The 23,663-nt window shown below is 34.6% G+C and overlaps 1 protein-coding gene across 2 annotated transcripts in view; it reads right to left on the bottom strand.

The window, feature by feature from the left end:
* DMD (dystrophin) overlaps positions 1-23,663 on the bottom strand; it is a 2,087,389-nt gene that overhangs the window by 1,250,135 nt on the left and 813,591 nt on the right. For both annotated transcript variants that reach the window (XM_081221405.1, XM_081221404.1), the window contains exons 30-33: positions 20,592-20,753; positions 7,647-7,757; positions 7,079-7,252; positions 933-1,088 (exon numbers count right to left, since the gene is read on the bottom strand). In XM_081221405.1, coding sequence (XP_081077531.1) covers positions 933-1,088; positions 7,079-7,252; positions 7,647-7,757; positions 20,592-20,753 — 603 coding nt within the window. The remainder of the gene's footprint in view (positions 1-932; positions 1,089-7,078; positions 7,253-7,646; positions 7,758-20,591; positions 20,754-23,663) is intronic.

Below are 23,663 nucleotides of genomic sequence, written 5' to 3'. Positions count from 1 at the left end.
TCCGGATGCGCAGGCTCAGCGGCCATGGCTCATGGGCCTAGCCGCTCAGCTGCACGTGGGATCTTCCCAGACCGGGGCACAAACCCGTGTCCCCTGAATCGGCAGGCGAACTCTCAACCACTGCGCCACCAGTGAAGCCCCTCAAAACTTTAAATTAGAAGGTTTTTAAAATATAAAAATAAAGACTATCAACTAATATGAATGGTGATTTTCAGATTTTCATTTGAATCTAAAACTCACTTTCAGTGATAAGTAATTTGCAATTTGTAGCTTCAAGACATAACCTTCAATATACTTTCAGGGTGCAATATTAGAATTCTGACTCTGCATGGCTACTTCTCAAATATGGGCAACATTTACATTTGTGTCTAAGATGAAGTGACAATTTTCTCATTGATGTTGTTATATTCAATAAAGTTGGGAACCTGAGCCGTAAAAACAGACTCTTTTCTCCCCACTGGTCTCAGTAAAGCTCTTTCTATGTAGAATGTATCAACTCCACTGTACCTAAATATAAGTCCTAAATATATGTAGGTATATTAGTTTATAAAATTACCAGCCTTTGAGTCATCACAAGTAAACATAGACAATGAAAAGAAGGGGCAAGTTTAGAACAAAGAAACCCTTTTAGAATTATCTGATGGACCAATAAAAATCTCTCTGAGCTGTACATATTTTTTAATGTAGACTGAAAAGAAGACCCTCGCTGATTAATTACTGTTTCTTAAGAACTGCAAATTGGAATTTATCTCTCTCTCTCTCTACGTATGTATATATGTACGTATCTATGTATCCATGTATCTATCTATCTGTAGGGAGTAAATGATTTAGCCTTCCTAAGACATTAATTGTGCATAATTACTGACTCTTACTTTACAATATATAAGGAAAGTGGGAAGTAGCCAGTGCTTATGGTTTCAGCATGCACACACCTTTGCTCCCAGCTCATTATAATGCAATTTCAAAGCCGTTACTCTTTCATCAAGCTCTTTAGGGTTTTCCGTCTGCTTCTTCTGTACAATCTGACGTCCAGTTTTAATCACCATTTCCACTTCAGACTTCACTTCACTCAGACTTTTATACAAGTTCTAAGTTAAAACATAAAAAAAACAGAATAATAAGCAATAGTGTCTAGTTCATACTATTATAAATAAAAAGAAACAGGGGTAGAGATCATCTGAAATGCTATTCTATGGTTACAGTTTTAATGGAGTAGCATTTTGCAGCTGTGGTCAATATCCAGCTTTTGCATTTTCTGTTGATTTAATGCTTCTATTTTTAATTATATGTACACATAAAGACATGCATATTGTGTAGTTATACTTACCAAAGTAAGGGTACATAACACATATATTTAATTCTTCATTCCAAGTTTATAAAGATCATTTCTAAAAGTTATATGATTTCTATAGGGTTGGTCAAAAGGTTCCTTCAGTTTTTAAAGTAAAAATGAAAGACACATTTTTCACTTTCACCAAGAACTTTATTGAACAACACATTCATTGTTTTGTTCCACTACCTTCTGCCATTTCAGGCAGCTTCATAATTCCACCTTCGCAAAATGTCTTTATCTTTTTGAGCAAAGAACTGTTCCAGGTGGCTTTTATGGTCTTCAAGGGAATTGAAATGTTTTCTATTAAGAGAATTTTGTAAAGACTGAAATAAATGGAAATCTGAAGGTGCAATGTCTGGTGAATACAGCAGATGAATCAGAACTTCCTAGCCAAGCTGTAACAGTTTTTGCCTGGTCATCAAAGAAACATGCGGTCTTGCGTTATCCTGATGGAAGATTATGCATTTTCTATTGACTAATTCTGGACTCTTTTTGTCAAGTGCTGCTTTCAGTTGGTTTAATTGGGAGCAGTACTTGATGGAATTAATCGTTTGGTTTTCCAGAAAAAGCTCGTAATACAGGACTCCCTTCCAATCCCATCATATGCAGAACATCACCTTCTTTGGATGAAGACCGGCCTTTGGCGTGGTTGGTGGTGGTTCATTTTGCTTGGCCCACGATCTCTTCCATTCCACACTGTTGTACAGTATCCACTTTCCATCACCCGTCACAATTTGTTTTCAAAACAGAACATTATCATTACATTTAAGTAGAGAATCGCATGTGGAAATACGGTCAAGAAGTATTTTTTCACTTAACTTATGTGGAACCCAACTACCAAAGCAATTCACATAACCAAGCTGGTGCAAATGATGTTCAACGCTTGATTTGGATATTTTGAGTATGTTGGCTATCTCCTGCGTGGTATAACATTGATAGTTCTCAAAAAATGTCTCAATCGCTATCAACATCAACTGGTCTACCCAACCCTGGAGCGTCATCCAGTGAGAAATCTCCAGCACGAAACTTCGCAAACCACTTTTTTTTTTTAAACATCTTTATTGAAGTATAATTGCTTTACAATGGTGTGTTAGTTTCTGCTTTATAACAAAGTGAATCAGTTATACATATACATATATCCCCATATCTCTTCCCTCTTGCATCTCCCTCCCTCCCAACCTCCCGATCCCACCCCTCTAGGTGGTCACAAAGCACGGAGCTGATCTCCCTGTGCTATGCGGTTGCTTCCCACTAGCTATCTATTTCACGTTTGGTAGTATGTATGTCCATGCCACTCTCTCACTTTGTCCCAGCGTACCCTTTCCCCTCCCCATATCATCCAGTCCATTCTCTAGTAGGTCTGCATCTTTATTCCTGTCTTGCCCCTAGGTCCTTCAGGACCAACTTTTTTTTTTTTTTTTAGATTCCATATATATGTGCTAGCATATGATATTTGTTTTTCTCTTTATGACTTACTTCACTCTGTAGGACAGACTCTAGGTCTATCCACCTCACTACAAATAACTCAATTTCATTTCTTTTTATGGCTGAGTAATATTCCATTGTATATATGTGCCACATCTTCTTTATCCATTCATCTGCTGATGGACACTTAGGTTGCTTCCATGTCCTGGCTATTGTAAATAGAGCTGCAATGAACATTTTGGTACATGACTCTTTTTGAATTACGGTTTTCTCAGGGTATATGCCCAGTAGTGGGATTGCTGGGTCATATGGTAGTTCTATTTTTAAGGAACCTCCACACTGTTCTCCATAGTGGCTGTATCAATTTACATTCCCACCAACAGTGCAAGAGTGTTCCCTTTTCTCCACACCCACTCCAGCATTTATTGTTTGGAGATTTTTTGATGATGGCCATTCTGACTGGTGTGAGATGATATCTCACTGTAGTTTTGATTTGCATTTCTCTAATGATTAATGATGTTGAGCATTCTTTCATGTGTTTGTTTGCAATCTGTATATCTTCTTTGAAGAAATGTCTATTTAGGTCTTCTGCCTATTTTTGGATTGGGTTGTTTGCTTTTTTGATATTGAGCTGCATGAGCTGCTTGTATATTTTGGAGATTAATCCTTTGTCCGTTGATTCATTTGCAAATATTTTCTCCCATTCTGAGGGTTGTGTTTTCGTCTTGTTTATGTTTTCCTTTGCTGTGCAAAAGCTTTGAAGTTTCATTAGGTCCCATTTGTTTATTTTTGTTTTTATTTCCATTTCTCTAGGAGGTGGGTCAAAAAGGATCTTGCTGTGATTTATGTCATAGAGTGTTCTGCCTATCTTTTCCTCTAAGAGTTTGATAGTTTCTGGCCTTACATTTAGGTCTTTAATCCATTTTGAGTTTATTTTTGTGTATGGTGTTAGGGAGTGTTCTAATTTCATTCTTTTACATGTAGCTGTCCAGTTTTCCCAGCATCATTTATTGAAGAGGCTGTTTTTTCTCCACTGTATATTCTTGCCTCCTTTATCAAAGATAAGGTGACCATATGTGCGTGGGTTTATCTCTGGGCTTTCTATCCTGTTCTATTGATCTATATTTCTGTTTTTGTGCCAGTACCATACTGTCTTGATTACTGTAGCTTTGTAGTATAGTCTGAAGTCAGGGAGCCCGGCAAACCACTTTTGACGTGTTTGATCAGCCACAGCACCTTCTCCATACACTGAATAAATTTTTTTTTGCGTTTTTACCTTTCTTGAAATAATAAAGCATAAGATACTGAAAACGTTGCTTTTTTTCTCCCATCTTCAATATTAAAATGGCTACACAAAAATTCACCAATCTTGATGTGTTTTTTTTTAGATGCATGCTGATATGACAGGTGTCACAATACAAGCTAACAAAATTGTTTTGAATGAAGTTAAACACAACTAAGTGCTAGTGGAGCCATCTTACAGTAAAAACCAAACAAACTTTTTGGCCAACCCAACTTTTTAAATGTTACAATTATATAATTCTAGCTGTGAGTTTGGAAAAATTCATTTACTCATTCCCCAGGTATTTGTTGAGTGCCTGCTTATACCAGACAGTATTTGAGTCACTAGAGAATCAGTGGTGGCCAAGGCAGACATGTTCAGTGTTGTTCTCATGGTGCTACATTACAGTCGGGATAAAACATCTAAATTTCCAGACCATAATTTCAATATATATTAAATCATATATAAGGAGGGAGGGTAATTTTAAATGTTAATTAATTATACAAATTTATTTTCTTAATGGGGCTGATTAATTAACTATAGACTGATAGAAAATATTATGTAAAACTCACATGTACATCACAACTATAAAAAACACATATATTGGTTCACAGTAGTATACTGTCATAACAAATCCTCATGAAACAAATGTCATAGCTTTTCCTTGTAGTTATTTTACTTGGAAAGATATGTGCATTTGAATGTATGTATATATGTATGCATGCATACATGTACATATGTATATGTCTATATGTATACATGCATATGTAATAGTTTACTTATACATTGCTGCATTAATTTTTTCATTGGTGAGTCTGAACAACAAATATTTATTTTATTGGTACTAAGAAATAAAGCTGCTAGTAGGTAATTGCTGTTATTTGGGAGTCAGGAAAGAAATTAGGTTTGTTTTTTTCTTTTCAGTTGAAAATCAGTGTTTAAAACAAAGCATTTTGTAAATGCTAAGCAATTATCCTATTCATTAAGGCTACATACATAAATATTTCCACCTTAATCCCTTCTTTGATGATTGCCTGATGTTATTATTCCTTTATTAATAATTGTGAGTTCTTTCTGAACTTCCCATATGATTTTTTAATTCATTTACTTCTATCTTAGGACTTATAAACATATCTGGGTATTCAGAAACATTTAAATCATTAATTAGCACACTGGGACTGAATTCTTGAATTCTGGAATCAGAGATACTTCCAAATGACTTACTATTTAAATTTTTTTAAATGTCAATTATTTACCTTTATGAGGAAAGCTCACTCAAAGTACTAAATAGCCATTTACATCATATCATTCAATAGACAGATAAAATATTTATCATTAAGAAAGGAAAATAGCCTTTATATTTGTTTGTGTTCATGTTTGTAAGACTTTTTTTTTAAGGCCGCGCCATGTAGCATATGGGATCTTAGTTCCCCGACCAGGGATAGAACCCGTGCCCCCTGCATTGGAAGCACGGAGTCTTAACCACTGGACCGCCAGGGAGGTCCCTGTAAGACTTTTTTTAACAGAACAAAAATTACCTGAAAGCAAATGCCATGATTATAGTATATGTAAGAGAGCATCTTAAGTAATGAAAAATTACAAAAGTTGTAAAGAAAATATATCCTTATGGAAGAACGACTTGAATTGGTACTGACATTTAAACCAGAACCAGAACTAGATTGAGTAAATACTTTGATCTGTTTCCTCTGTACTGAGTCAGGGCATAGTAACACCTGGGTGCAGGTAGGGTGTTTTTGTTTTTTTCAGTTCATATTTACTAGCAGACAAGTTTTATGAGGTAACATTAGAGACCTGTTCCTAGAAAAGAATGAACGGCTCTCCCTTTGTGAATATACTTAGCCATGATGATAATGTATGTGGGTCATTTTGCTTTCAATTTTTTTTAAATGTAAGAGGAAATATGCTCCCATGTATTCCTTATGTTACTTATCTAATACCAGCTAATATATAAAATGATATTCAAAATTTCTTTTGGGGGTGAGAATATTTATAATAATGATGCCATTGAAATGCAGCCTGTGTTATTAAGCTATGTTACTGAATAAAAATTACTCCATAATTTTTCACAAAGAAAATTTTTGTTTAAAAGAATGATATTTTCCCATTCATAATGATATGACTGAAGTGTACCCAAGGGTTTCTTTCTCATTTATGTCATGGAGTAGAAGCAAGAACAATACTTAAACACAAAGTACTAAATAAACTTTTTTCCCATTAATGTTAATAGCACTCAGTGTTTTTATTTTACGTGAATTCCTACCCTGATACTCCATAGTACACACACATTTATAATAATACTTACATTACTCTAGTAGATGCCCTCATAATTCAGCTTTACGTTATCAGAAGTGTCATCTGACTTGGTGAATTTTCAATAAGTGGAACAAAGAACACTGCTCAAAATCCCTGTAGTGAAGATTTACACTACAGGCTAATAGTAGGTGCCTCTTTATTCTGTCTTTGTGGTCTGGCAGAATTTCACTGCATATCCAGCCCTGATATTTAATGGAAAGATACTAGGGTTTGGAGTAAGCGTGCCTGGATTGGAATTTTGCTTTTGCCTTTCACTTGCTTGTCTTTAACTTCTCTCATTTAATCTGTGGCCTTGAGAATTAAAGGTGACTTGTGTGGATCACTTAGCTTCCTTGGCACTCATTTCTAGAATTGTTTTTATTACTGCAGATACTGCTGTTGTTGCTGTTTCCAGACTAACATATTTCTTTCCAGGATTTCCATTTAAAAATATTTTCAAAGTTCCATAAGAATTAAACAAAGGCAATTTCCTTTATATTCTGCACAGTCCTTGAAAAATTATAGACTCAAAGAAGACATTTTCAGAAGAGGTATTAAGTGGCTACTACTTCAGTAACAGTTCTTGTCTCTCAATACAACTTTTTTCTTATACCAAATATTGTTCTTATACCAAATATTGTTTTTGTTCTTATAGCAAATATTGTTCCTGATTCCAATAAGGAAAGTCAAGGGGTAGCTGCATATTTGCCATCTGAAATACATACCACACAGTGATTTAACTGTGACTGTACTACTTCCTGTTCAACACTCTTTGTTTCCAATGCAGGCAAGTGCATCTTCACTTCATCTAAAATCATCTTACTTTCCTGTAGACGCTGCTCAAAATTGGCTGGCTTCTGGAATAATCGAAACTTCATGGAAACATCTTGCAATTTTTTCTGTAAAGAAAAAGCACCAATTTAATTTTGCCTTCCAAATAATAACCAGTCATATTCTTGTTAATATATTTTCCTTAATTCTGGAAGATATACAAGAATAAAAATAAAAACAAACTGAAGAAACCCTTTTTTCATTTGCCCAGCACAAAGAATACATGCATTTGGGAGAAGAATTTAGTAATTGTTCTTAATGTGATACTAAATAAACGACAATTTATTAACCTATTTTATCCTTAAAATGTACAATTCAAAATAGTCTGTATCATTTATATATTATTTGTAGTTTTCAACTAATGCCCTTAATTCCAATTTGCTAATAAGCAAGTTATCTAATATAGACTATATTTTAATATCCAACTAAAACAAGCTCCTTAGTTAATGGAATAATACATACCTGCGTCACTTCAATTTGGGATAGTACCCTTTGGGCAGCTTCCTTTCCCTGGTAATGTTTCTTCATTTCTTCTAAACTGATCTCATGACTTGTCAAATCAGATTGGATTTTCTGTCGGGAGGACAGCATTATAAGTCAGCATGCTCTGCAAGTTACTGCAAAGAACAACTCACCTTCCAAGAAAATGGAATTTGAAACTCTCTCAAAACATTATTACAATGTAGCCTCTTTCAAAATGACAATAAATTGATTTTTTTACTTATCAAAAGTTATCAAAAATGAAATAACTTATTTGTCTCCTATTGGGCTTATTAATAAAAATAAATCATCCTTTTGAATCAGTGATAATGAATAGCTGTTTCAGATATAATTTTCAGTAGGAAGTATCTATTTATATCTAATATGTGAAATTTATATTCTTTTATCTTTGTATTTACACTCAAAGCTGACCAAAGATGTTAGCCTTTATTAAAAAAAAAGCCAACTACGGCAGCGATAAGGCATAATGAGAAAGTTGAATGTGGACAATATTCCTTAAAAGTGATCTTTACTCAGAAATTCTATGCCATATTTCAGTTAAATTTCAGGGAAGCTATGTATCTAGGAAAGGGAAGCTAAATGTCTCGACTGGCCTTGCTTTTTGTATGATACATACTTAATAGCTTCCTACAGAGACTGTTTTTTAAACTTTAAATTAATATAAAATATTTATATATTTTCTAAAATGAGTAAGGACATTTTTGATCAAGTTGTATTTAAAAGTATGTCTGTATTTGACTTACACACTTCTGAGCCAGTTACAGGAGTGGGTCAAATCGGTAGTGTGCAGAGACAAAAACAATAAATTCATTCATTTCTTTCTACCAGATCCAGCAAAAATTAGCTACTGGTCAAATTATTCTAATTTAAAATTCAGTCATTGTCAGATTATCGTAAATAAGAGAAGAAGAAAATAATTAACTTATACCACAGGGCCCATAAAATTTCCATGCAAAACAATTTGTATAATGCATATAAATATAACCTAATTTACACCAATTGGAGTCAATTCTGGCACATATTACTAGAAAATAACATCAGTTTGCTTAGCAGTTACCACAGAGAACTACAGCCCTGAAATGAGCAATGAGAATTATTCCAAGAAAATGGGTTAAGTGGTGAAGGAGTTTTTCAGAATACAAGGTTATAAATGTACAGATACACCTTAATATTATTCCTTAGCATACTGATCCTAATAATTATAAAGGCAAAGTAATTACAAATTATTTAAGTGATTAGAATTCTGGTTTAAAATAAAGAAGAGCAAAGTCTCAAGCAAATCCATATATATTTTTACTATATATAGTATCTTCAATGGTTGAACTACAACATTGCATAAGAAATAGTGGTATGTACCTATTCTCCAGGAACCATAGAATTTGGGGGTTAGGGATCCATGTTAGTGCATAGCATTGTTCATACACCTAGAAATACTAAGGAGTCTGATAAAATTTAATGGGAGTATACACAGTAGAGTAATACTTACAGGAGAGTTAATAGATGTCATAGGAGACGTGATGTTAAAGTAGACTATGAATAATTAGTAAGCATTGCTGAGGGCATCAGATGCTTTAGGAGGTTTATGGTCTTAACTTCTCAGGTGGAAAAGTCTCACCCCCTCAAAATGGTGGGCCAATAACAGCCATGTCTCTGTCACATAACTCTGGCCACCTCCAAGTCATGGAAAATTAGAACATGAAGAATGCTTGTGCCCAGTTAGGTCCATCAGACTCTCTCTCGGAACTGACAGGAGAAAGTCTGGTCAAGCTCTGTGGGTGCTTGGAACTGTGTCACGTATGAGACTGTGCTTATGAAGTCCCTAGTTTGCACTGTCAGTTTAGGAAGAGCAAAGGTCCATAACCAGAGAGAGAAGTAAGAAAGAGATAGTAGGAACAAAAATACTGATGGCTTTCAATCATAGGCTGAAGTAGATAGCATCTGCCAAAGATGGCTGCAACAACAGTGTCCGTACCACATACTCCTCTTACCATTCCCCCACTAAGAGGCAGAGTTTATTTCTTCACCTCTTTAAATCTAGGTCAGCCTTATGATTACCTTGACCAGTAAAACAGAGCAAAAGTAATGCTCTGCCATTTATGGGAAAAGCCCTTAACTGGCCTAGTGGCCGCCACTTCTGCCTTTTTGGAACACTCGCTCTTAGGATGCCCCCTCTTGGAACTCATCTGACATGCTATGAAAAGCCTAAGCCACATAGAGAAGCTGTGGAGAAGTGTTTCAGTGAATAGTCCCAAGTGAGCTTTCAGCTCACAGTGAGCATCAACTGCTAGACATGAGGGAACCATCTTGGGCATCCAGCCTATTTGAGTTTATAAGTCACTGTAGTACCAGCAAACAAGTGCCCGCAATCACATGAGAGACCCCAAGAGAAACCATCCAGCTGAGCCTTCTCAATCCACAAAACCATTAAGAGAACATGATAATTTGCTGTTACAAGTGACCAAAACACAGGTTCTAGTCTCTTCCTGAGTAAAAACGTTATTCTTGCCCTTGGTTTCCATGAGACATTCCTGTGACCTTATGACCAGCTCCCTTCCCTCATTTTTGTTTTGGCTTTAGTTAATTCATTTTTGTTACTTGTACCTAAGTGTCCTAAAGAGTACACTGGATATGCAAGGAGATGAGAGCTTTAAAAACAAAAGCATTCTTGAATGAGGGAAAACAAGGTGTGGACAAGGCACTGAACCACATGAAGAGTTTCGGAGAAGTGAAATAATTCATAGAGAATTAATGCACATTCGCAGAAATATAACTAGAAACGTAGGTTGGAATGAGGTATTAAATAACCTCATGGCCTAAATGAAAAATGTCCAGTTTTTTTTAATACGAAGATAAAGTTTAAAGTTTAAAAGTGATCAGAATCACAGATAATGGTTTTACTGCTAATACTTTATCTAACTATTAAGGCAATTCATAATGAGAGAATTCTTCTATAAACTCAGTAATACTTTGATATGAATTTGTATTTTATTAATCATCATATATAGCTACATATGTGTGTGCATTTTTTTAAAAGAAGCAGCATCACTTGTACAAACAGTATTTATTTTAGTGCACTCAAACATTACAGGGAAATAGAAAGGGAGGGTCAGGAGAGAACCATGGAGAACAGAAAAATTTAGGGATGGGAGAAGAAGGGAAACACCAAAGAAAGATAAGGAACAGTCTAAGAGAAGAAGAGGAACAACCAGGAAAGAGAGAGGGTGCCACAGAAACCAAGTGCTGTGAGAGCTTTAAGAATGAGGGAGAGGTCGACGATGTCAGTTTTGAGACAGATCAAATGAGATAAGTACTAATAAGGGCATATTAGCTGGTCAATGAGCACTGTAGCTAGGACAGAATCCGTAGATGGTAAGAGCAGAAATCAGGTTTTCAAGGGCTGAAGACTGATTAAGGACAAGGAAATACCCTTATAAAACATTTTAAATCATTTTTGAAGACTTTTGTCTCCCCACAAAATGAAATGTGGGTCAGTGAGAACTGAACACGTATTAAGGCCATATGAAAGAAGTCAATGGACAAAGCATTTTTTTTAAGCATATATGAAGATAATTGATTAGAAAAACCTTGGAGGAAATGAGAGGAAATGGAGTGAAGGGCAAAGATCAATAATCAGTGGAAAATATTGACAGGTGGAGAGGTGCCACTCTTTCAGAAGCCAAAGGTAATACATAAAGATTTTGGATGTGGAGAAGCAGAAAGTGTAATGCTTCCTACTTGATGCTCTCTGGGAATCAGAATAGTGTTAAGAGAAATCTGGATTTAAATCTCAGGGCTCTGACTTGCCACCTGGGCAAAGCACCAAACTTTTTTGAGCCTCAATTTTCTCATTTCTAAACTGATGGTGATAATGACAAGCCAGCAATGAAGCATTATCATAATTTGTAGGCAGAGTATCTGGGAAAATTCTCATGTCTGCAGCAGACAACTATATTGGTTTTGGTAAAAAGATTAGAGGTGATAGTATATGTAAAAATACCTGCTCAAGTTGTCTGCACAAATATCTACTCATAAATTGTCAGTGTCATTATATATCATTTGTCTATAAGCATGAGCCCCTTGATATCTGCTGAGGATGAGAGAGAAGAGGATTGAGGAGGAATCAAAATGAAAGTGATGAAAGTTGAATAGCCATTACAGAAACTGGGAAAGGAAAATGATGAGTGAAAAATTAAAAAGATATTCAGAGAGAGCAGAGGGCCCAAATTATATACCTGTAACAGTATCTGTCCACATGTTTTTGACTAATTCATCCATTTGGCACTCAAGGTATATACAGTAGAGGAAAAAATGAAATATACACCTAATTCCCTTAGCCTTTTATACTAGAGGGGTGAGAGAAGAGCACTGAAAGAAATAATCATTATTATCATCATCACCAAAGTGGACATCTGTGTGACCTTATGCCCCAACAGTTCACATATATTCATTTAATTATCTAATCAAACTAAGGTAAGTATTTACCATCCTAAATTATAATTACAAATGAGATGAGAAATGTTGACTTGTCCAAGGTAAAGTTAGGAAGTAGCAAATTCAATGCCCTTTAAACAACTATACTGTCTCTTAAATTATGATTTAAAAACAAAAATATCCTCCTATTGGACATTTATCAGAAAAAAAACAGACATCTAATCTTATTTGCATACTAGTAATACTTAGCTTACCCATTCAATTCAAGAAGGAGATTCTGCATCTACCACCTTATTCCACACAGTGAGAACAAACCATTGACCCTATTCTTAAAAAAATATCTGTTCTAGGGAAACGGAACATAGAGATACAAGTAAGTTACAAAGCAGAAATATGTGCAATATAATGGAAAAAATCATGCTATGCCATACAAGAGAAGATAAATATTTATTTCTACTACAGAATCTGGTAAAAGCTTAAGAAATTGGCATAATTGAAGTTCCATATGGCTGATAAGGGGGTTTTAGAGGGGTAGATAAGATAATAAGAAAATGGGAATTCATTCCAGGTTGTAGGAACCACGCTAGAAAAGACTGAGTTTGGAGTGTGCAGAGTGTGAATACTTAGTTTCACAGAAGTAGAACTGGATTTGGGTAGAGTAAAACTTACTATCTAGAGGAGGAATTAATGAAAAGCTACTGAACCTTAAGTTTCAGGGCTGGTCACTTGCAGAAAGAATTCTTCTATAACAGTATTTAATTTTCTATTTGTAATTTGTATAGTTTTTTTTTTCTTAAAGATTGCCCCCTCAGAGCTGCCTGCAGTAGCATAGCATTACAAAAGAAAACCAAAATAACTTAGGTGATCATTGAAACACAGGTCTTCTGATGATTAATTCCACATTTTTCCAGATGAGCCATACTGTTGTCATGACTTATAAACAATAGGAACAACAATAACTTACAAAAACACACGACCAAAAACTTAACTTTCATCTGTCACAAGGGGATGTGAAGGACCATGTAACACGTGAAAGGAAAGTTTGGCAATTTGGAAGTTTCAATGCAAAGAATTACATGGACTTTGAAATGTTCATATTTATATCAAGCAGTTACATAGACTGTTGAGAGGATGAATTTCTATACTCTCAGAAAGGTCACCACTACTAAAATCATTAAAACTAAAAAAAAATGATGGTTGAACATCATATAAAACTGAGATTTTATCATAATTTATAGGCAGCATTTCTAGAAAAATTCTCATATCTGTAGTATGATTCCAATAGGATTAGAGATCAAAATTTCCTTATAAATTGAGTATATTATGTATGAAAAGAGCACAGGGGCTAAATATATTTTGTAAATTAAGGATAATCATGTGTCCGTGCTACAGAACTTCTCAGAATATTTTATATATTAATATGCATTAATATCCAAGAGGGATACAGTTCTTTGCTCAAATTATCCTTTTGCTTTTCTTTGGCAGAGTATATCACACAAGTAGATTTGGGAAGAACTATCTCATGTATTTAATGTATATATTTAGTGATAACAATTCAATTCATTATTAAGATAAGATAAAAATGGACATCTATTTCCAATTGATTCTACGTTGGGAAGGCTGTATAACATGCATCACACTTATACTTTAGCTAGCACCTTTAAAAATTGATTCCACAATTCTTACTTTCAACTGATAATTCATTTTTAGTTTGTACTTAGGATATATTTTACCACCTACTTTATTTAATGTCATCAGATTACCATTCTGGCACTACATAATTTAAAAATCCTTATCACTTTAGGGCAGGCTTATTGTGAAATAGATAAGTGATTTGTTTAACACAGTATTATGGAAAATTATAGGCAAAATGGACAATCTCCCATTTACAAATTCCTCTTAAAAAAAGATGAATATTACATCGTCTTTCCTGATACTATAATCAGACAATGAAAAAAATAACATTTAAAAAACTTTTTTAATGTAGAAGAAAACACTGGGATTGGAAGATTTCATCCAAAGGATAATGATTTACATAGTTGGCTACCGGATTTCTAAGGTCTGCTAAAGATCTAAAGACTGTACTATTTGAGTTCTATATTCACCTAAAATATACATCTACCAGCATATGGATGATAAGTGTTTGAAGAAAACAAACAACTGATCTTGTGAAACTGTCAGCTTCATATAAAATCAGTAATTTGTAAAAGAAACAAAATGAAAGGAAGTAGCAAATGAGTGCTGCCGATTTAGAATACCCATGTATGCTCTAAAAGGAGTTCTCAATCTAATACTTCTCAGGATCACTAGATGTTTTTCATAAAAGTGAAATAATATAAAGCTAATTATATCGTCATGCCCTTACCAAAAAAAGACATTTGACAATATAGTAATTATGTTCATAACTAGCACTACATATTGAAAGTAGGAAACAACAGTGGAAATGAATATAACCATTTTTTCCATTAGAGATGGTAAAGGGCAAATTAGAAAACTAAAAATCAATCAAACATTAATGACATTTCCAATATAGCATTTTACAATTAACTGAGCAGAGAGCAGGGCTTTTTTATCATGATTTACCTCATCAGACCATTCTCATATATCAAATTAATGACAGAAAATGGCAAGGAAAATTAAGCTGTAACTGTCTAAAGTATTTAATGGAAAAAAGGAAACTTTGTATCAAATAATTATTGAAGCTTTTCTCACATCAAATAAAGAAAATGACTCCAAAGAAAATAACTAAAATATTTCAGAAAGAAAAATATTAGAAGATGTCAGGTTAAGAATACGAATGGAGAAATTTAACACTGTTAGACGAGTAATTTTTAAACAGACAGTAATTTTGATATTGCATCCTCAAGAAGGGGAAATGGCCACATACAACACATATTCTAAAATTAAAAGAAGAAAATGTACTCGAGGACCTTGGATACTTTGTACTTTTAAAACACGTGGAGGGGCTTCCCTGGTGGCGCAGTGGTTGAGAATCTGCCTGCTAATGCAGGGGACACGGGTTCGAGCCCTGGTCTGGGGGGATCCCACATGCTGCAGAGCAACTAGGCCCGTGAGCCACACCTACTGAGCCTGCGCGTCTGGAGCCTGTGCTCCGCAACAAGAGAGGCCGCGACAGTGAGAGGCCCGTGCACCGCAATGAAGAGTGGCCCCCGCTTGCCACAACTAGAGAAAGTCCTCGCACAGAAACGAAGACCCAACACAGCAAAAATAAATAAATTAATTAATAAACTCCTACCCCCAACATCTTAAAAAAAATGTGGAACATGAAAAAAATATAATCTTTCACATCTTCTGCAACTCTTGCTTGTGATTATTTCCCACACTATTAAACAGGTCAAAATCACAATAATAGTCATTCTATATTGGGGAGTAATCAGTTCTATATAGTAATACACAGAGGCAGCGTTTCAGTGTTAGAGCAGATTTAAAATTCATTGCATTGTGTTTACCATTATATCTATATTGCTGGGTAAAAAGAAAGGAAAGTATTTGTTATGGTTATGTGGAGTTTAACATCGGAGCCCAAATATCTATAATAGCTCTCCATTTTCTTGTTCTGTGATTAAATTATTTCATTATTATATAAATCCAGAATGAATTTCCCTATGCAAGTTTATACTGTCTAATTCATAAATCAGTGAGGTAGGCTGTAAAGTTAGACTGTTTTGAGTCGTTTGGCAATCTAACGTGCCTATTTCCACTATAAAAGTCTTTTTTATTCCATAATGAAATCATAAACTTAATCTGATAGACCAAAATCTGCATTTAGGTCTTTATTTTTTAAGCATTGATTTTGAGAGTTTGGAATGTTTACATTTAAATATGGCCGAATATATTTAAAGTGAGTTAGAAGATTTAGCTTAAATAAATACAGGAAGACCTCAGTTATGAATTATTTTGATGCGCAGCTAATGCAATCATCTTAAATTAACAGCTTTCTTTAGTAAAAAGAAGATCCCTCTTTTCTGTTTATTGATACTCATTTCTCTTTACTGATATTCACTGGGATAGAAAAAGAGATGGAAGGAAGAAATCTGGTCTGTAGTGAACCTGGAATACCCAAAAGTCCTAGCCTGATAAGCAAAATACAGGAGCACTTTTCTATGATGATTATGAGATCCTCTCCTTTGATGGTAATTTGTTTGTTTCCTAAATTGTTCTTTTTTTCCCCCTCTACTCATGAACATAAATCTACTATGTGGGATATGAGGCTGCAAAAGATGGGATCAGGAACCTGCCAGACAAAAGAAATAGAACAATTTAGCTATTACAATCACTGTTAAGCAACCCCACTGCTTCTAGTGGTAATATGAGTAATGGGGTCATACTCTCCTCTATAAAATGTGCATCATCAACACATAATGATGTGGAGCATTTCAACAGGTACCCATGTTAGACTGTTCTTACATATTGGAGATTCAAAATATGAGATTACTGGAAAAGGAAAAAAAAATTACAGATTGAAGTATCTGTGTAATCTTAAGAATTACAGACATTTGCGTGGCTATTTAGACACAGTTATCACGGCTCCTACAATGATTTAGAGATATATACAAGGTAACTGGCACATTAACATATGTGGAATTGGGGGAAAAAAAGAAGAAAATAAGAAAACTAAGCCAAGTTCATCTTCAAACATCCATACTGAAAATTCTACTTGTCTAAATTAATTCGTTCATGTAGGAGTTCTCAGCTATATTTTCTACTTTCACTCATTTCCCATAAGAGTAAGCAAACAATCAATATAGGAAAGTCACCAAAGTCTGACTTCCACCCCAACTCCCTCCCATTGAGATCTTGTCACAGCCATAGGTGAGAATGTCAAACAGTGGTGAGAAGTGTGACGTGAAAAAAAGAAAAAAAGAGACTGCAGCTACTCAGCCATTACTAGTAATGAACTATCGAAAGTTCTCAACCTTAGCTACATATTAGAATATCTCAGGGTGGGGAGGAGTTCTGAAAAATTCTGATGACTGAGCCCACCTAGAGATTCTGACTTGATTGGCCTGGGGTGCAAAGCTGGGTACTTGGAATTTTGCTTCCAGACCTTAGGTGATAAAACTAAATCTCTGTGTTTCACAGTGTTCTTTAGGAAAATTAAATAGAGTAAAACAACTCTATTCATGCCGTGTGCTTCTCCGCAGTTATCAATTTGATGATTTTATTCTGTAAAGTTGTTTCAAAGAAACACTCATAGGGTTTTTTATATTTAGTCATACTATTTTTGAAATATGTCTTAAATTTTTGATTTGTATATCTAGAAGATAAAATTTCTATATCTAGAAGAGCTTTCTCTATTTGCTTTATTCTATTTGAATCAATAAGATGTCATCTTAATTTTGTACTTTAATAAAAACCTCTCTTTAAATATGCTGGCATTTTGATGCTGTAGTCATATGATTTAAGAATTTGGTTTGGTTAAGAATTATTTTTTTGAAATAAAATACCCGAGTCAACGTATGCTCTGATATTCTAGCAGTATGTAGTTTTATTGTCTAAAAGGTTAAACTTTATTCCTGTAAGTTCATGACACTAAATAAAAAAGTAAAATATGTTTAATCTGATTTAGAATCCGAAGGCCCAATTTGCTCATTATGACAGATCAATGAACATGCAGAGGCAGTGGGAAGCTCATTGCTGCCCTATAGTCCTAAATGCAAATAGAATGCAAGGAAGTGCCTTGCTCTACATCTACTTTTACATATAATAAGAGTATACCTGTCAAAATGTTTTACACATTGCACACATTTCCTTAATACTGAAATCTGTTTATACCTGAGAATCTCAAACTATCTTGAAAGGCAGAAAAAGGGAGATTCTTTTTAACAGATTTAAATTTAGTAGTAAAACTACCAGTGCACCACACGGTGGAGTCAAACATCCACAAATCTATGTGGCCAATATGTGACAGGAAATCTGAGCACAGATTTAAGATGGCCAAATATGGTAATGCCATTCACTTTGTCCTGCTTCTCGGTGATGTATTAAAACAAGTACTCAATTTCTGAAAAGGGAAAGCTAAGCCCATTAATCTTTTAATTAGCAATGAACTCTTCTGCAAATTTACAGAAACACATTGGGTATAAATTTTCATTTATACATAGGCTTAAATTTACCCCCCTTATATATACTTAGAAAAACGTCCTTTGGTGGTATTCTTAGTAGGTTCTTTGTCTGACACACTGTGCTTAAGTGCTTACTTCACAGACAACCCCTTTATCCTCTACTTGTTTCTTCCAAAGGAGATTCAAATTGAGCTTCAGGAAAGCCAGTCCTTGAAGTAAATCTGAGTACTTGATAACTCTGTTCTAGAAAACAATTCACTTTGCTGTCATCTTAAAATAAAATCTTGGAGAAGAATGTTTCAATAGCTTTCGGGTGGCTTGCATTTTCCAATATTATATATTACCATTTGGGGAATTCAAAGTCAGGAATCATCTTGAAAATGCAGGTGCAACCAGAAATGTAGGGAAAATGGATTTGAGCTTGTTAGTACTCTAAAATCTCTTTTTTCAAGTAGATTTGAAATTTCTTAATCTACTTGTGTGCTGTTATCTGCATGTATTTTGAACTGCTATTAATAATATTTTTAATATAGTTTTTATTCGGGATACCAAACAAAAATCTTTATATAATGTTATTAAAAACTAGTATGTTATATTCATGTTTATGGAATCATGTATTTATATCTAAATAAAAAAAACACTCAGGGTCATCAACCTTTTAAACTAAACTATTTTTTTTCCTAAAAGTTCCCATTTTTTCCTAAGACAATAAGAACTTCTGCCAATCTCAAATTTGCTACTCATAGTTTCATTCTACCAGCTTGAAAAAGTAACTCTATATATTTTACTGTACAAATAACTGAGTTTAATATTTATACTGTTCAAATTTTTCCTTAATTACATTCAGCAAGTTATGAGCAGTCTTTAATCAAACATTCCTCCAAATTCATTTCACTAAATTTAAAAAAATAAGCGGTTCTACTCTGCCTTTAGTTTATAATCATGTCGTTCTCAATTCAGTAAATATTTCCCATTCCTACCATGCATTTTTCTAAAGCCTACCTAAAAAACTTTGTATGTGACTCAAATCGGAACAGTCTTCAAAATAGATAATGCTAGAGAACTTGACTACACTATGTTAGTTTGAAGAAATGTGTATACCGGGGAGGTTACATGCTGCCCTGGTGAAAAGACTATCATGAGGATTTTATCATCAAAAACTTCCCCAAACTTCACTTTCTTCATCTCCTATGACAATGGTCAATGAGGAACCCCATCACTCTAGACTTTTGCAGCCTATCAAAGCTATCTGTACTCTGCCCTATATTCTCAAGGACGTTCTTGGTCAAACTTAAGACAATATGGAAAACTAACCCATGCTATTGTGTACACTGATGCTTTGGGCACCAATTTAACTGTGATTCACTGCACTGTAAAGGCACAATAACCATAACTTATAAATTCAGTATTTTACCCCCAAATTTATTTTGAAGTGAAAACATTCCGGTATCTCCACCAATTAGTGGGGAGAGGGCCTTGGGGATGGACAGATAACCTTCTAATGCTCCTCTCATTATACTGTATCGGTCTGAGTTATCCTTGAGTATTGGGTTCATACTATGTACATAAGATGTGAAACGTAGCTATCTATAGTTACTATAGATATAGTAGCTATCTGATAGTACCTTACTATCAGAAAATCCTAAAGACATTTAAATAAATAATCCTTATGATATTTTACATACATGTAAATGTTATTTAAAAATAGAAATACAGCATTACTTCCCAAGGTGAAAGTTAATTTAGATATAGACTAAATTTACTTGGTATAAAGTTGACTTAGATTTATTTTCATTCCTATTTTAACTCTCATTCTAGAAAAATTAGTTTAACACATTTCATAATTCAGATTGAATAGTGTTGAATGTATAGGTATGTGAGTAAATATGAGTATAGACATATTAGTATTTGTAATAAAATGCAAATTTATATCTCTAATTTCTTGTTATTAACTACTTGCAACACATTAAATGTAGAATATAGGTCATATGAATTCTAATTCCAAGATAAAGATGAGTTGATAATAAAATATTTGATGCTGCATTTTTAATACTACCACCAAAAATATTTTCTTTACAATTGACATTCCTACTGTTTCCCTCTAGCTCAAGTATAGTTTGAAAATATTGATAAACAGCGGACTTCAGTGTGATACTGCCCTGGTCTTTTAAGTGTCTCTATTTCAAATTCCTCCATTACGTACATTCAAAAATAAATCTTAGAGTACTAATATAGAGATCTTTTCTCCCCTTACCTCCAAATAGTCCAATCAGTTGATCAAATAACCCTTTGTACAACTAGATGAATAAATTTTAAGTTATAAAGTTACTAATGTCTTGTTCAGATAATAAAAACAAAAGAAAAGAAGCTCATTCCAGGTTCTACTTGCCTGGGCTTCCTGAGGCATTTGAGCTGCGTCCACTTTGTCAGCAATATAAGCTGCCAACTGCTTGTCAATGGATGAGAGGGACTCCTGAATTAAGTGTAAGGATTTTTCAATCTCCTGGGCAGACTGGATACTCTGTTCAAGCAACTTTTGCCTCCTCACGGCCTAAACAAAGAAGAAATAGGAATGAATCAGTTCAATATTTACTGGTGATAGTTTTTCTGCAGTCCTTCTGCAAAGCAAATGAAGATTCTAGATTCTACCCCCATCACCTTTTTATAAGATAGATTTCGCAGCTTCCTGCCACTCATTCAGCTCTACTTATAAAAATGAAAATCAGAATAAGAAAAAAGAGTTAGCACACAGAACTGCAGGATCAGGAATCTCTGCAGGACAAAAGCACAGTATTATGTACATCAAGGAAAGAGGCTGGGAAAAACATTAGTGAAATCATCTCCGTCATTGCAATCTGTTGTTCTCAGGCCGAATGTTCCTCCTGATCTCATTATATAGTTCAAGAGATTTGGTTTACTTAGAATAGGGTCATCGTCATCACAATCCAATTCAAGATAGATAATCCACTTCTACCAGAGACACATATACAATCTGTTCAGAATCAGCTCCTTTTCAAAAACAGAATTTTAGGTAACCATTTGGTTAAGGATTTATTTTAAATACTATTTCAACCAGTTATGCACAGTCTTTTTTTTGCCTCTACTTTCTTTCACAATTTGGATTATGGAAATTGCTTGTGCAATTGGATTTGTGTTACTGCTGAAGTAGAACAAATAATAAGTAACCTTAATATAGATGCAATTAATCTTGATTGTTACTATAAGCATGATTAGGATAATTTAACACTTTTTAAGTATAAATAGCATGCTAAACAGATTGCAGAGTCTCCCTTCAAGGATCTGTTCACCTTTAAAAGAATAGTTATAAAAGGAATGGGACAGACAACTTATTGAGAATTCCTTAAGTTATACATCATAATCAAGGATTTTTCCTCATTATACAATATGTAGGCATGATTATCTGGTACAAAAGAACTATCCTTCCCACAGACCATGATTAGGGTTTTGAAAAGAATCCTGCCTTTTATATTATATAAAGAATATTAGATGTTATATGAAGAACATAAATGTTGGCTCTTAAGTTTAAAAGATCGTGGAGATGTCAATGTCCTTTAATGAAGCCAACTTGGAACACAGCGTTACTCAAGTGAGAACAAGGCTAAAAGCATCTGGACCAAAGGAAACGGAGCTGGAAGACCTACGATGCTGCAGGAGCAAGGAAGGTATTCTCAGTATTTCTACCTACACCATAAACCTTCAGGATTCTGTCCTAGGCTTTTCTTTCATCTCATTCTATCCATACCCTTAGCTACAATTACACTTCATATGCTCACAACTCTCAACTCTGCATCTCCAGTCAGATTTCCCCCTTTGATCTCTACACTTGCATATATATTGTCGTACTTGACAATTCCATTTGGGTGTCCCACAGCCATCAAAACAACAACAGAACCAAATATGGACCCACTGTCCCACCTCCTCAACTTGCTTTTTCTCTTTCTCTGTATCTTTTTCCCTATTTCAGTGATTTACAATTATGGCCTTTATTAGCCATAATTTTGGATATTTCCTCTTCTTCTATCATATCCTTCACCATTTTGCAATTAATGAGTCCATCGATCACCAATCCTTTCTTCTACCTCCTAATATTTCTTGATTCCATCCTTTTCTCCCTCTCCCCACCACCACCATTACCCTACTTGAGGTCATTAGCATCTCTTGCCTCAAACATGGTACAGGACTCTTGGCTGGAATCCTGCCCTGCCACTACTCATCTACAAAGAAAGTACAGTATGTTCTTCCTAAAATAACATAATAATTATCTGTTTTAATCTTCTAGTGATTCCTTATTTTCCTTAGGATAAAAGCCGTACTCAATATGGCTCTAGGTCCTTTCACAGTCCCTGTTGTGTCTTCTACTACTTGCTGGCACTATAGAGAAATTTATTTTTCATTTCCCAGCAAACATTATGTTCCTCTTTACACTTGGTGTTAAACATGCTGTTCCCTTTTCCCAGAACAATCCCATGCCCAACTTCCTTTTATTGGCTAATTTACATTTATCCTTTGAGTCTTACCTTGGAAATGTGGACATCTCCCTCTCCAGGTGGCTGTCCCTGAAACCTGGTGTTCTCTCTTGCCCTTTTATTTCTGTCTCAGTATGTATCACACCATATTGTAATTTCCAGTTGCCTAACTATGTGCCAGGCATCAGGGTGCTCTCAGGTTTTCTTTTCAAATTACTCAATAGATTCAGGTCTAACATTGAAAAATTGACCCTTGGCCCTAAGGCAAAAAAGGGATTCTTTTTAGTGGGCTGGGATTTTGAGAGACATTTGACTTCTCCAAAGTCTGGAGTGGGGATTTTCTCAAAAATTATAGATTCTTGCCTGTTCTGTTTCAATTTATGAAGAAAACTTCAGGCTCTTAGTTGAGAAAAATTACCTAGGAGTTTTAAAAATGCTATTCATTAGTATTTCTAGGAAATAAAGAAAGAAGAACAGATTTCAGATGACTGATTTTACAAAAATATAATATGGTTTATGATCATCTTTTAGTACATGATACACTTAATTTTACTTATCTTTTTGTTTATAAGTACGTGTCAATGAGAGCTGGATATGTCAAATGTTTTGATCTCCAGCATTGTTCTGTTTTCTTTTCCCTAAGTAGTGAAACATTTTAGCCAATGTTAAAATTAAACCTCATTTCTTTGAGTGATTTTTGTAGTAGATGAACTAAAAAAACAAAAACAAAAGCAAAAAAACCCGATGTCCCAAATTCTGATGCATATAAAGGAAAACAACTATACATCCTTGAAATTTCTGCTTGGGGGACAGCATTAATTGCCACTTTGAATGCTGCTACCTTGCTCAAGGTAAAACAATAAGGATTAACTATTTTCTCATGGACAGTGGCTGGGGGTGGAAGTCCTATAAGAGATGTGCTAAAACCAAATCCAACTCCCCTGGCTCTTCAGGAACAAACATGGAGACCCAAG

The sequence above is a fragment of the Mesoplodon bidens genome (genome assembly GCF_964165515.1).
Source record: "Mesoplodon bidens genome assembly, chromosome: X".
Lineage (NCBI taxonomy): Eukaryota > Metazoa > Chordata > Mammalia > Artiodactyla > Ziphiidae > Mesoplodon > Mesoplodon bidens.
This window is presented reverse-complemented; position numbering and strand designations above follow the sequence as displayed.